Raw genomic sequence first — 15,000 nt, 5'->3', positions numbered from 1 at the left:
GAACTAGCCTTCTCTTAACGTTGTTAGTGTTTCCCATTCTGTGGTCTAACACTGTGTGGGTGTGTGTGTGTGTGTTTGCTCATAGGCAACATGTGGGCACAGACATGGTCTGGCATTATGGACCTGGCAATACCCTACCCTCACGCTACTCAAGTGGATGCCACCCCTGCCATGATAGCACAGGTAAGACAAAACAAAACAAAACAAAACAAAACACTCGTCTAAGAGTTGTTAGAGCTCAACATGCTCAAAACCAAAGTAGTCATGGCAAATAGCTAGAAATACTGTATATTTCCCGCATGTCACAAGTTCACCAGTAAAAGAATTCCTCAGTGTCCTACTGATTAGCTCCCCTGTGCTGTGGGGGTCATCCCTATGTTCCCCGGGTCCTATGTTCCCCACTCGGGGTTAGGGTTAGGGTCAGGGTACTATGTTCCCCACTCGGGGTTAGAGTCAGGGTCCTATGTTCCCCACTCGGGGTTAGGGTTAGGGTCAGGGTCCTATGTTCCCCACTCGGGGTTAGGGTCAGGGTCCTATGTTCCCCGGTCCCATACAAAGCGGGGAACATAGGACCCGGGGAACATAGGTACGCTCCCCTGCTACCTGTGCTAACTGCTACCTGTGCTAACTGAAACCTGTGCTAACTGCTACCTGTGCTAACTGCTACCTGTGCTTGTTTGTGGCTGACAGGGCTGGGACGCCATAAGGATGTTTAAAGAGTCGGACGAATTCTTCAAGTCGTTGGGCCTCATCCCGATGCCGCAGGAGTTCTGGCAGATGTCCATGCTGCTGAAACCCACCGACGGACGCGAGGTCGTGTGCCACGCCTCTGCCTGGGACTTCTACAACCGCAAAGACTTCAGGTAACGTTACGCCCAGAACCTGCAGTCCTGCAACTAGCACTGTCCAGCTCCACTCCCCGAGCCATAGAAAGAGAGAGTTATTGCGGCGTTCTTTGATGTCGCCGCCACGTGATAAACAGTTCCAAACAACCTGTGCTAAATGTCTGTATCGCAGGAGGATGGGATGTATTTCTGGATGCCGGAGGGCGTAATCAATTACCTCATTGACTACTGACCAAGCGATTGGCCGTTTCCAGTTCCAAAACTGACATACTGTAATCCGGAAACTGGCATGGAAAAGTGCTGCCATCTTTTCTCATGGTCTCTTATGGGAGTGTTTTCTTTTCTCTACTGCTCGTGGTCCGCCGAGAAACAAACAGGAAGTGGAACCAAAGCTAAAGCAGTGATTACACACAATTGGGTTAGACAGTCGTCTTGACAGAAACTCAGGCCACGGGGCACAGACCTCAAACACTGAGACAGGATGGGCAAACTCAAAAGGCTTATTTATATACTGTGCACAGAATACGGTTGCAAGGTTGTCATGGGCCCGGAAACATCAGAGAACTTACACTGGGATGTAGGCCTACATAAACACCATACACCAGCTCTATCTATTTTCTTTATCACATCTCTATGGATGTCCTAATCGCGAACAGAAAAATGTATGGTTTGTATATTATGGTATTTATTTATTTTCATTAGGCTATTGATTTTAGGGGGCAGTCGTGGCCTACTGGTTAGCACTTCGGACCTGTAACCGGAGGGTTGCCGGTTCGAACCCCGACCAGTAGGCACGGCTGAATTGCCCTTGAGCAAGGCACCTAACCCCTCACTGCTCCCCGAGCGCCGCTGTTGATGCAGGCAGCTCACTGGTTGGGATTAGTGTGTGCTTCATCTCACTGTGTGTTCACTGTGTGCTGTGTGTGTTTCACTAATTCACGGATTGGGATAAATGCAGAGGCCAAATTTCCCTCACGGGATCAAAAGAGTCCAATAAGTATAAGTATATATAATACTTATACTTATTGGATTGACATTGTTGTTTATTACTACTGTTCTCCTTGGTGTAGTCTTACCAACTTTTTAAATTGTTTACAGTTAAATTTAACTATTGTATTATTGTTATTTATATGTCGCTTTGGACAAAACCGTCTACTAAATACCATAACCATAACCATAACCATAACATAGACGTTAATTCTTCATCTCTCATTGGCCAGGATCAAGCAGTGCACAGTGGTGACCATGGACGACCTCATCACCGTCCACCACGAGATGGGTCACGTGCAGTACTTCCTGCAGTACAAGGACCAGCCTGTGTCCTTCCGCGATGGCGCCAACCCCGGCTTCCACGAGGCCATCGGCGACGTCATGGCCCTGTCCGTAGCCACGCCCAGGCACCTGCAGACCATCGGCCTCCTGGACAAAGTGGAGGAGAACGAAGGTGAGCATCCAGAACACATAGTGAACTTAGAACTTGGAACTAGAACTTGGAACTTAGAACTATGAGCATGCAACATAGAATTGACCTGAGGGAACAAACAATCTTTGACCAAAATGTGACATCCCATCCCATATGCTATTAATGAGGTGTCAGGTTTATGTAAAATTATGTAATTATGATGGAGATCACAAAATCCTGGCACTAGCTGATAATACCCAAGACACTCTGTCTTTAAAGCATAGGCAAACAGACAACTCGCTCGACCACTAAGTCATCAAGGTAATTACGATGGACTTGATTTGTGATGGACTTCATGTGCCCCTGTCTACAGAGAGCACCATTAACTACCTGATGAGCATTGCCCTGGACAAGATTGCCTTCCTGCCCTTCGGCTACCTGATGGACCAGTGGAGGTGGAAGGTGTTTGATGGACGGATCTCTGAGCAGGACTATAACAAAGAGTGGTGGAACATGCGGTGAGGCTCGACTAACATCAGAATCAGAATCAGAATCATTTATTTATTTACAGGTTTATTTCCAAGTATGTATATATTATATATATATATATATATATATATATATATATATATATATATATATATATTGCCATCTACACTGTCGTCAAAAAACAATAGAGACTAAACAATGGCTCTTTTAGTCTTCTCCTGTAAGGGGCCTACAATGTTGGGCTTCTTTGTATATATTGTAAGGGACTCATTTCTAATTTGTGTTTCACACACGCACACACACCTGTCTCTCCTCAGAATGAAGTACCAGGGGCTGTGTCCCCCAGTTCCGCGCACAGAGCAGGACTTCGATCCCGGTGCCAAGTTCCACATCCCGGCCAACGTTCCCTATGTCAGGTACAACTTTCCACCTGCTTTTGAAAGGGATTATTGTGGATCATGTATGAATCATGCAAATGTGTTGCAGTAACGAAATCTAACCACAAAAGGTCAGCGACTTCTCAAGCTGTACACCTTGGACACATGTGCAAACAGCGATGTGTCTCGGCTGACCGCTTGTGATCGGATCACCCATGTCGCATCCTTAAAAACAAATGTAAACAGGCCCTGGGTCACAAGGAAACATTTAATTGATCCATCGCTGTTGTCTTGGTAACAGGTACTTTGTGAGCTTTGTCATCCAGTTCCAGTTCCACAAGGCTCTGTGTGACGCGGCCAAGCACACTGGTCCTCTGCACACCTGTGACATCTACAAGTCTGTCGACGCAGGGAAACGACTCGGGTGAGTGACGTACGGAGCTAACTCAAGGAAAACACCACCCAGTAAAAGATGGCAAGACATACTAGTGTCTTACCGAAGTTGATCTTTCAGCTTCTGGTGGAGAGATTTGTCTATATGTTTACAGAGTAGGCTATGTGTGATAAATTATCAACTTATGATGTGTGTGTGTGTGTGTGTTATTCATCAGTTTTTTATGTATGCTAAATGTCTCTCGCACCTTGCCTGTCACAGAGACGCCATGAAGCTGGGCTTCAGTAAGCCGTGGCCAGATGCCATGTTTGACATCACGGGTCAGCGGAACATGACTGCCGCACCCCTGATGGAGTACTTCCAGCCCCTCATCACCTGGCTGGAGAAGGAGAACTCTAAGAACGGAGAGGTCATGGGCTGGCCGGAGTATGACTGGACCCCACCGAGTAAGTCCCATTCCTGCCCTTTTGTTGGGAACGGACTGGTCATGTTTACCTATCTGTTTCCTCACTAGACTAGTTGAATTTAAGGAGCTACACTTTTAAAATGAATGTGTTGAAAACAACGCAACTTGTGTTGTTTTAACACATCTGTGTGCAGATACAGTAGGGAAAGGACTGGTCATGCAGTGTTTCCCACAGAATTGAATTCTATTTGTGGTGGTAGGTTTGCAGAATTAACTCGAATGCAACAGTTTTTAACAAATTAGTGCAGCGCGGTTATGATTCTAACCAGATTTAAGCACAATTTAGTACAACCAGGAAAATCAGTGTGTGGTGGTCAATGTTGATATTGTGGTGGGCAGCCACAAATAAGTCAATGTATGGGAAACACTGCGTCATGCACTGTATAGCTATCGGTTTCCTCACTAGACTAGTTGAATTTAAGGAGCTACACTAAAAATGAATGTGTTGAAAACAACGCATCTTGTGTTGTTTTAACACATCTCTGTGTCCAGATGCAGTAGGGACCACACAAGTTTGTGTTGTTTCCTTTTTTAATTTGTCATACAAAATGTGTTGAATGAGCACAACTTGCGTTTTTTTAAATTTAACACATCTCTGTGTCCATATAGGGACAACACATTAGTTTTAAGAGTGTACTTTGCCCCCACAGCAAATTACTAAACTGACTGTGTGTGTGTGTGTGTGTGTGTGTTCCTGGGTGACCTCACAGCTGATGAAGCTGCCGTCGAGCCTCCTCCAACGGGTGATGGGAAAGTCGGCTTCCTGGGTATGAACGTGGACAGTGCAGCTGCCGCCGCGGGCCAATGGGTCCTTCTGGTCCTCGGCCTGGTTCTACTGGTTGCCACGGCGTTCCTGGCCTACCAGTACCGTAAAGTGAGGCACTTTCGCAAATCTTCCTCAGAGTTGGAACTGAAATAAACGTTGTTGGGAGGGAGTGAAACTTCTGGAATTTTAAGGAATGTTTGTTGATTTAATGATTTCATGATTGTTTTGGTCGATATTGCTGTTGTTTCTTCGCTGTTGAATGTGCTGTATATTTATTGATATATTTTTTGGGGGTCAAATTGTTTTGACTATGCAAAGAAAGCTGACTGTTTTTGTAATTTATTTGTAATAATTTGAATGAAATTGTCGGGTCTTGGGATGATATAATTATTTGTTTGTAAAGTCAGAATTGTGTATGCATATTGGATTAATTTTCTTGGTAAATATTTTGCCCTTTGTAGAATAAAGACAGACATAAACACATACATTGTAGTCATGTCTCATGCTCTACATAACCACACTTTACAGAACCATTTACACATCATCAATGATTAAAGGAACCATATGTAAGATTGTGGCCAAAACTGGTACTGCAATCACTTTCAAATAACTGTAGAGCGGTGTATCCCCTCCCCCTCCCCTCTGACTCGAAGTTGCCAACCCGAATGCCGAAACACTACTGACTTGGTGATTAGTAGATAGGTGGAGGGTGGCGCGTCAGGCCAAAACACAACATGACATGACAAAACACATCAACATCAGCTGAGGGCTGCAACTTTGCTTTTTAAATGACAATATCCTGGCCGTACCACTGTTGTCAGTGATATAAGTATTTGAAATGAACACGATTTCTTAATGTCTAGTGACATATCAGGGCCATTTCATGATTAATTGAAATACATTTCTTACATACAGTTCCTTTAATGATACTGTGTAAATGACCATTGTCAAAGAAAACAACCAGTTTCATCAAAACATTTTATTGACACTGAACAAGGTATAAAATTTAACCTTTCAGATAACTTTGTGTATTCTCTTGAGAAAAGAGAAGCATCTTACCCCTACTCCTTACAATCCATGACTACCCCCCACCCCCACCCCTACCCCAACACAACTGCAGACCAGTGCCCCCTAGTGGTTGGATGACTGTAGCGATTCCTGTGTTAGACTGTAGAGAGGTCAGCAGGTATAAGTAGGTGCACATGTAGTTTGAAAGGGCATAACATGTGAAGATGGTTAAACAAATGATAAAAATGGACAATCAATATTGCAAACATATAACATTAACAAACAAAGCACTGGAAAAAATGTAATTGAATATTTATTTCAGCTAATGCAACTGTAGATGTTTTTGTCTGTGTCAGCCTGCTTACATGTTCACACTTTTATTTGAACTCCAGTGTTGCGACTTTCTCTTTACGCAGATAAAATTGCATGCATCAGGCAAACTTTGACCTTTAACCTCTTTAGGAGTACTGTCACAAATATGTGATTAGAATGTGATTAGAACCGAGAGTTCCGCACTATGATGCGACAGTTACCCTCAGAGATTTCCCCCATAGACTGTATAAAGAACACTGAAACTATAGATCGTTTGCGTAGAATTTTAGAAGGAACCAGGAAAATAATTCACTCCTTAACAGGTTTTTAATGAGACCATTATCTGTTATTGGAGCATGTTTTCCCATGCCCTTTAAAACTGACATTCAGGGACATACTAGTGGAATCCTTTAAAGGAACATGACAACTTTTTGGGAAATTAGCTTATTTTGGCATCTACTTCACAGTTAGATAAAAGGATACATCCCACTAAACATTAGATGTCATTAGACGTCCGATGGACATGCAGATCATGTCTTTATTGTGTCCGTCGGTCCAAGAGCAATTCTGGAAGACTGTAGGGCGTGCAAACTAGGTCCGCTATTTTGACGTCTAACCATGACCCCATTTGGACGTCAATAGGACTATGTAACCTTATTTGCACCACTTACAACAAGTCTTGCTGATCCTAGCACTTACCAGCCGTCTTGAACTGAGACGTAACTATTAAAAACAGCACTCACTGATGCACTTATTCTTACTGTACTCTACTGTTTTTAAATTGTCCTAAAATTGTTGAAAATTGCTTTAAAACTTAAACTGTTTACTATGTTGTTAGTCGCTTTCGTTAAAAACGCGTCAGCCAAATGTAATGTAATGTCTATACTGGACGTCGGGAAAAGAATATAATCTGGCGTTACAATCTGCACCTAAGATTGGACGTCCAAAATAGGCCTCCCTAAATAACCCTAAATAGGGTACCCTAAAATATGGTGTCAAATTGGGTCAGAGAACACAGAGAAGAGAAGGGTGAGCATCCTCTTATCTAACTCAGGGGTAGATGGCAAATAAGCCAATTTCTAAAAAAGTGGCATGTTCCTTTAACAGTTTATTATTGTGGGTCAGTCATTATTATGACATATAATATATAATGCCTGCAAAGAGAATACACACCACAGAGACAGTTTTGGGACGCTTGTTTTCTAGATAAGTGGTAAAGGACCAATTCAGGCAGTAAGTGCCTCTGCCTCAGCAAAACATATCACTGATACAAAAGCGCCAAGCAAACAAAACAATGCAAGCAATGGAAGCAAAAATCTCAACGCAGAAGTGGAAATAGGCCATGCTGTTCACATCCTCTAAAGGTCATCTCAAAAACATCTACATCTTATTTGAGCCTGCAGACATTTTGTGTGTATTGTGTATTTTGTGGGATATACAGTATGTCTATGCTGTGTGCCTGCGTACAGTATGTCTGGTTGTATGAATGATTGTAGAAGAGTATCCTTGTACATCAGATTCACTCAGTGGTGTCTGAGTGGCAAAGTTCAGAATAGTCTTTGTGTTTATAGTTTATAGTGGTATTATCTTGGCAACAATTCATAAGAACACAACAATCAGTCCACAATTTTTGACTCACAATTTGTAAAAAAAAAGAGACAAAATATAATGAAGTAATGCCAGTGCTATAATAGGCACAGGTGAATGTATTTGGGACAAAATATGTACATGTGAAAGTCTTTCTTGATAAAGGGCACATAACTAGTTCCAGAATTCAATTATGAATGTCTTAGAAGAGCCTGACATGGGGAATGAAAAAGTCTCTTCTGATCTGCCACTGTTCTGCTCTTTTGGGCTTGCAAAAAAAGGAAAAAAAAGATTTAAGGTTGCAAAAAAGCAGAATAACTTGATATTGCACAATGCCATTTGATGAAATCACTAAAATAATCCATGTGTAAAAGAGAGGAGTGTTAATTGGTCAGGGTCTCTGAGTGACAGCAGGCAAACCCAATCACCACCCAACCACATCCCGCCCCCTCCAGCATCATTCAAGGAGGAGGCATGGACAGTAATATCCATTTGGCAATACCCACGTTTCTCCTCAGGATTTGGTGGGAGGGCTCAAAAGGTTCAAAAGGTCAAAGGCCAAAGGTCAGTAGTAGTAAGTCGGTGTCTCAGTCCAGCTGGTGACCCATAGCTTCTTGTGGACCTCCTGCGCCTGAAGGGCGTTAAACTTGTAGCGTTCCTCCTGGCGAATCTTTACTCCTTTGTACTTTGGCATTATCCTGTAGTAGACGGCCCTCTTGAAGAAGCCACACTGGACATGAAGAGAGTCAACGGTCAGCCATGGGTATAAGAGGTTGTCACTATGTGCTAATATCCCTACGTTATAATAACACTTTTCACTTTGAAGGAATCCACCGACTTTTTGGGAAATAAGCTTTCCCAAATCTGACACTGTTAGCCTAGCTAAGCATAATTCACTGGAAGTGGGCTAGACCAATTAGTATGCTGTAGGTCCTTTTTGGCTATAGGTGGCTATAGGCTACAGTAACTGGTCTAATCCACTTCCAGTGAATTACTCTAAGCTAGACTAACATTGTCAGACTGGGTTATTGCAGAGAAGAGAAGAATATCCTCTTAATAAACTCGGGTTTAAATTAGATTATTTCCCAAACCATTGGTGTGTTCCTTTAAAGTATATTATCTTGCTGTTTTAAACTAGATAACGAGTCATAGGCCTACAAACTCTATGGCCAAGTCAAACTGGAAATGTACACTTTATGGTACACAAAAATCCCCCTAAAAAGAAGGGAGATTTATGATTGTATTTATGCATCAAGAGAGCAAGAAACTGATAATCTATTTTCAGGCATTCAAGTGGAGAAAATCAAATCATGGCACTACAGGGAGATAAGCAACACAGTTGGGCTAACTGTAACAGCCGGGCTATACCAGGTGGGCAACTGAGGTGTTCTGTTCCAGGACTGTATAAATCATTTTAGACAACTGGTCTAGTTTTTTCCAATGTATGCGCCGCTGTACGCCACTGTCGCTGTAGCCAGTTCCATTGATTATAGTGGAAGCTAATTGTTGTGGCATACGCTCAGTTACGTGTCTGGTGTAGCCTGCTTGTAAGAGTTAGAACAATGCGGTAGGAACAGTGAGAGATTAAAATTGAGTGAGAACATTGCGATTAGACTGAAGGCGTACGCAGGGCAAAGAGTCAGTGTACAACACTCAGCTGCAAAGAAGAGACAAACATGTCAATAGTCAAGTGATGATGAGAATTAGCATTCGCGTTAGCATATAGCATGTGACCTTAAGCAATAGATTAGCATTAGCAAGTAGAATCGCCTAGAAAAGCAGGAAGTGAGTAGGAAGTAGGAAGAAAAGTTAATGTAGCAAATCTAATCGGAGAGACTTCGGAGGGAGGAACAGGCTGAAATGCAGACCAAGTGAAGGAGAGAAATGTAGATTAGAAAGGGAGGTATGTTCAAGGATTAGCTGCAAAGACTCTACGGCGCCCCCCAGAGGCCTGGAGTGGTATTACCAAGGAACCTGAGTAATGTGTGCCTGGGGGGGTGCCCCCCTCCCCGGGGTGTTTTTGTCGGGAGGGGGGCGTTAGTAGTCGTCCGTCAGCCTCTCTGTCTCCGAGGGCTGGATCTTCATCTCGGCCTTCTGCGATTTTGCCTCGTACATCTCCCGTCGACTCGCCCGCTTGAAGAAACCGCACTGGGGGACAGAAGGAGGGAGAGAAGAAGAAGGGAGGACGAGGAAGAGAGGAGAAAGGCAAGGTGGGGTAGGGTGCAGTTAGATAGAGATGAAAAGACATGGGTTGATGCTCAGGGTTGTTTTGGTTACTGAAGGTTATTATGGTCTGGGTTCCTCAGTAGGTATGGGACTCTTGCAAGGGTGGGCAGAAGGTCTAGTAATTTAAGACAGATTAGGCAATGCTGGGTTACAACACACAAACAACAGGACCTTCAAACAGAAGGTGACAGTGTCCAAACAGAATGAGAGACCGTGTGCTGTATGTTGAACACTGTATAGTAAAGTCTACAGTATGTCCAAACACATCGTAAACATCTTCAAAACCATTCTATATTCTATTCTATATTCTATATTCTATATTCTATATTCTATTCTATATTCTATATTCTATATTCTATATTCTATTCTATATTCTATATTCTATATTCTATTCTATATTCTATATTCTATATTCTATATTCTATTCTATATTCTATATTCTATATTCTATATTCTATTCTATATTCTATAGTGTGTATTTTCTTTCCTTCTCCTCTCATGTTCACTCCTACTCCTTCCCTCTCCTCTTTCTCCATTTTCCTCTCCTCTCATCTTCACTAATCTCCTTTCCTATCCTCTTCTCTTTTCCCTCCATTCTTCTCCTTTCCTCTCTTTCTCTCTGTCCTCTCCTCTCTTCTCACGTCTCACAAGTTCTTAATCTGTCCTAAGATCAATGCTTGAATTAAAGGATGTTAGAAGTCAGAGTTTCTTCTCCTCCCCCTCTTTCTCCCTTTTTCCCTTTCTTCTTTCCAGTCCTACCTTCCACAGGACGAAGATGATGATGCTCAGCAGAAGAACTCCTGCCGCACCCGCAATGATGAAGATCCAGAAGGGAATCTCATAAGGCGCCTCCTCCGCAAGAACCGGGTCGATGTTCACAAGAAACTACAGAGATTGAGAGAGGCCAACAAAAAGGGAAGCTTTGATAAACTATTTCATCTCATAATAATCTCAAATAAAAAATGTTGAAAGCACAATAAACCTTTTTACTATTTTGACTTTTTCATTTGAATGATAATAATAAAAACAAAAACAGGAAAGAAATTGTATAAAATCTGGGGCCCTTTTCTTGATAGCATTACAAACTCTGACAGTATAGTTGAAGAATTGTCATTTGTTAGTGACTATATAGGGTTATTGTGAGGTCTGTGCATGAGGGCTATTGTGAGGTCTGTGCATGACGTCTGTGCATGAAGGACATTGTGAGGTCTGTGCATGAGGGTTATTCTAAGGTCTATTGTGAGGTCTGTGCATGAGGTCTGTGCATGAGGGACATTGTGAGGTCTATCGTGAGGTCTGTGCATGAGGGACATTGTGAGGTCTATTGTGAGGTCTGTGCATGAGGGCTATTGTGAGGTCTGTTGTGAGGTCTGTGCATGAGGGCTATTGTGAGGTCTTTTCACACACATCTCTGCTCTGACTGTCCATCTTGATGGTTGGTTTGTCCGTTACGAGCTTTAATGTCACCTCGCCCTTGACTTTCACCCTAAGTGCATTACTGTAGTCCTGAAAGACAGAAAAACAGACAGACAGACAGACAGACACACACACACACAAAATACAGGGTCAGTTGTAATATCAATTAAAATAATAATAATAATAATAATACATTTTATTTGTTACATAGCGCCTTTCAAAGCACCCAAGGTCGCTTTACACACTAGACATTTACGCGTAAGACAAAATGCGGACCGAGCGGGTCATAGTCGCCAGCGTTCCCAGTGACATCAAGACAAACAAACAAATTTACAAAAGGCATACAAGACAAAAGATGCCTGATGGGCGTGTCATGCCAACGTGCCGAGACACCTAACGGTAGACATACAAGACAGACAACAAACAAAAATGAACAAGTAATAAAATACATAAATAAATAAGAAATTAAAATAAAGAAAAGTCTGTGTTAACTTAACATTAGTCCCACTCAGTCCAATGGCAATGATATGGCGTAGCTACAGCTGTGTCTTCAGACCAACCCGGAGGATTTAACGTTAACAGGCTTTCAATAAGTGATGTTAGTAGGCCCTACTTGTAACAGTTAGACTGCAGTCTAGCTAGATCACTGGAAGCATAACCAAAGTTCCTTGATGCTCCGCTTTAACCCTCTCTGGCAGATCAGCAACTCGGTGGACTTATGACAGCGACAGTTTGATGGTCCGAGAGATTAGTTTTTTAACGTAGTTTCAAACGTTAGCAGCTGAGCTAGTCTGCACAATCCAAACTACAGTTATATATAATTATATATAATATATAATTACAGTAATAGTACTGCTGTAATTACAGTAATAGTACTAACTGCAGGGACTACTCCACGCACGCACGCACCACACACTCACCTCCAGCATAGTGCTGTTCCAGACACGTGACCTTACGATGACCTCTGCGTAGTTGGACATGTTGATCAAAGGACAGGAGAACGTGATACAGCGTGCAGTCCCTTTGGAACACTCCTGAACAGGACAGAGAGGAGGCGGAAGCAGAGACTATATAATGAGGACACACAGCACTCAAAGAATCCTCCATAGAAATGTATGGGGTTAGTTTGTAATGCCAATGTGGCAGTTGTCTACACTTACAGTACACCACTGCTTGGTTGAATTTCCCATTGTCATGCGTTCTTTAGAGCGTGTAATAGCCGTGTAATTGCACAACTATGAATTGCACACCTATGAAGTAGATCCAGTTTTTTTGTACGATATCACATATTAATTCGCCTTAACTTACGAGGTGTAACGGCCCTTCGCTGGCGCGTCGGGTCGTTTTACCACCTCGAATGTGCATTTCTTTGCCTGTCCCTTCCTGCAATGTAATGTAAGTAACCAACGGCATTGAGCGAAACAAATTGGTTGATGTATTTATTCTGAAATAGCTGCCCAAAATAACTGCCCCAAGCCATTACCAAGGTGGCTGCCGTGTGAGGGGACTAGCCTTTAGGGAATGTGGCAGTCTGCATTCATAAACTAGGGCCCAAAAAAAGGCACAGATAGCATCACACAGCATAGTAAACTTGACAGTCATATTTCTGACTTTTCGTGACATATACAATTACGTAGTAAACTTTACAGTCATATATATATACAGTCTGACTTTTCTTACAATTACAGCACTTTGTCCTCATGCCCTTATCTCTATAGACCCTTTCAACAATGTAAACAAAAACAATGCTTGAACGTTCTATTTGGGCCCCAATCTACTTCCTCTGCATTAAGATAACATATGGAATGTTAAAAAGGAAGTCTTGTGGGGCCAACTATGATGCTGATAATGGAACTCTCTTGAAAGGGTCTATAGTTTGGGGTTCCTCACCAGCAGGTAGGTCTCCTTACGGGGGGTGAGTATGGAAACAGCTCCTTCCACAGGAGGCTCACTGTAGGCCTCTATGTGGGCATCTCTCCTCTGACGCCTGGAGTGCTCGCCAGACAGCTGGATGAAGGAGACGAGACGAGACGAGACGAAACGAGACGAGAGATGAGGAAAGGAGTGGAGAGAGAAGGAAGGATGGAGGAGAGGAGGAGAGGATGAGAGGAGAGATGAGGAAAGGAGTGGAGAGAGGGAAGGACGGAGGAGAGGATGAGAGGAGAGATGAGGAAAGGAGTGGAGAGAGGGAAGGACGGAGGAGAGGATGAGAGGAGAGATGAGGAAAGGAGTGGAGAGAGGGAAGGATGGAGGAGAGGATGAGAGGAGAGATGAGGAAAAGAGTGGAGAGAGGGAAGGACGGAGGAGAGGAGGAGAGGAGAGAGGAGGAAAGGAGTGGAGATAGAAGGAAGGGAGGAGAGAGGATGAGAGGAGAGATGAGGAAATGAGTGGAGAGAGGGAAGGACGGAGGAGAGGATGAGAGGAGAGAGGAGAGATGAGGAAAGGAGTGGAGAGAGAAGGAAGGGAGGAGAGAGGATGAGAGGAGAGAGGGGAGAGGAGAAGAGTCCATAATATATACCATACCATACCATAACATAGAAAAAGGGCTCCTTCCTCTTTTTTTTCTAAGGTTTTGTTTGTAACACATTCATCTCTACAACACAAGATCTCACTCTGCATAGAAAATGTGCTATATAAATGAAAGACTTGTAGACAATTACACTGAAGAGACTGCATATGAGCGAGCCTCTCTGTGAGACTGCATATAAGCGAGCCTCTCTGTGTGTTCACTCACAGGAAGGTTGAGCAGGTTCACCACATCACCCGGTGGGACGCAGCGAGTCTCCGATTTTCCCTTGGTGACAATCTCCGTCAGGTAGAGCAACCACTTGCCGTTGATCACCTCAAACGGCCACTCAAACTCCAGGACGAGAGTTCCCAAACTCCCCAGTGGCTCGCCATCTACCCCAACCTTCAGGGCAAATATATATGACTATGTTATATGTTTTAAACAAATATATATAAATATGACTATGTTATATGTTTTAAACAAATATATATATATATATATATATATATATATATATATATATATATATGACGTTATGATGTTATATGTTTTTAAAAATATATATATGACTATGTTTTAAAATATATATATGTTTTAAAAATGTTATAAAAAAAAAAAAAATATATGACTATGTTATATGTTTTAAAAAAAAAAAATATATATGACTATGTTATATGTTTTAAAAAATATATATATGACTATGTTATATGTTTTTAAAAATATATATATATGACTATGTTATATGTTTTAAAAAAAAAAAATATATATGACTATGTTATATGTTTTAAAAAAATATATATATATATGACTATGTTATATGTTAAAAAAAAAATATATATATGTTTTAAAAAAATATATGACTATGTTATATGTTTTAAAAAAATATAAAAAATATATAAATATATATGACTATGTTATATGTTTTAAATAAATATATATATATATGACTATGTTATATGTTTTAAAAAATATATATATGACTGTTATATGTTTTAAAAAAAAAAAATATGAATATATGTTATATGTTTTAAAAAATATATATATGACTATGTTATATGTTTTAAAAAAAATATATATATGTTATATGTTTTAAAAAAAAAAAAAATATGAATATGTTATATGTTTTAAAAAAAAAATATGATATATATGTTTTAAAAAAAAAAAATATATATGATATGTTATATGTTTTAAAAATATATATAT

At 41.5% G+C, this 15,000-nt stretch overlaps 2 protein-coding genes across 5 annotated transcripts in view; one reads left to right on the top strand and one right to left on the bottom strand.

Annotated features, from left to right (window-relative positions):
- Window positions 1-5,224, top strand: part of ace (angiotensin I converting enzyme (peptidyl-dipeptidase A) 1) — a 33,325-nt gene extending 28,101 nt beyond the window's left edge. For both annotated transcript variants that reach the window (XM_048234101.1, XM_048234102.1), the window contains 8 exons: window positions 86-183; window positions 691-863; window positions 2,066-2,289; window positions 2,621-2,765; window positions 3,054-3,152; window positions 3,415-3,537; window positions 3,769-3,953; window positions 4,684-5,224. In XM_048234101.1, the coding sequence (XP_048090058.1) occupies window positions 86-183; window positions 691-863; window positions 2,066-2,289; window positions 2,621-2,765; window positions 3,054-3,152; window positions 3,415-3,537; window positions 3,769-3,953; window positions 4,684-4,892 (1,256 nt within the window). In that variant the 3' untranslated portion in view covers window positions 4,893-5,224. The remainder of the gene's footprint in view (window positions 1-85; window positions 184-690; window positions 864-2,065; window positions 2,290-2,620; window positions 2,766-3,053; window positions 3,153-3,414; window positions 3,538-3,768; window positions 3,954-4,683) is intronic.
- Window positions 5,225-7,725: 2,501 nt separating this feature from the next.
- itga3b (integrin, alpha 3b) overlaps window positions 7,726-15,000 on the bottom strand; it is a 74,540-nt gene continuing 67,265 nt past the window's right edge. For 2 of the 3 annotated variants that reach the window (XM_048233812.1, XM_048233810.1), the window contains exons 20-25: window positions 14,023-14,199; window positions 13,179-13,295; window positions 12,209-12,322; window positions 11,280-11,378; window positions 10,632-10,757; window positions 7,726-8,376 (exon numbers count right to left, since the gene is read on the bottom strand). In XM_048233812.1, the coding sequence (XP_048089769.1) occupies window positions 8,212-8,376; window positions 10,632-10,757; window positions 11,280-11,378; window positions 12,209-12,322; window positions 13,179-13,295; window positions 14,023-14,199 (798 nt within the window). In that variant the 3' untranslated portion in view covers window positions 7,726-8,211. Of the gene's footprint in view, window positions 8,377-9,612; window positions 9,795-10,631; window positions 10,758-11,279; window positions 11,379-12,208; window positions 12,323-13,178; window positions 13,296-14,022; window positions 14,200-15,000 lie in introns of all 3 variants that reach the window. The other variant, XM_048233811.1, reaches the window with a different exon arrangement.

This window comes from Alosa alosa, chromosome 22 (assembly GCF_017589495.1).
Source record: "Alosa alosa isolate M-15738 ecotype Scorff River chromosome 22, AALO_Geno_1.1, whole genome shotgun sequence".
NCBI lineage: Eukaryota > Metazoa > Chordata > Actinopteri > Clupeiformes > Clupeidae > Alosa > Alosa alosa.
This window is presented reverse-complemented; position numbering and strand designations above follow the sequence as displayed.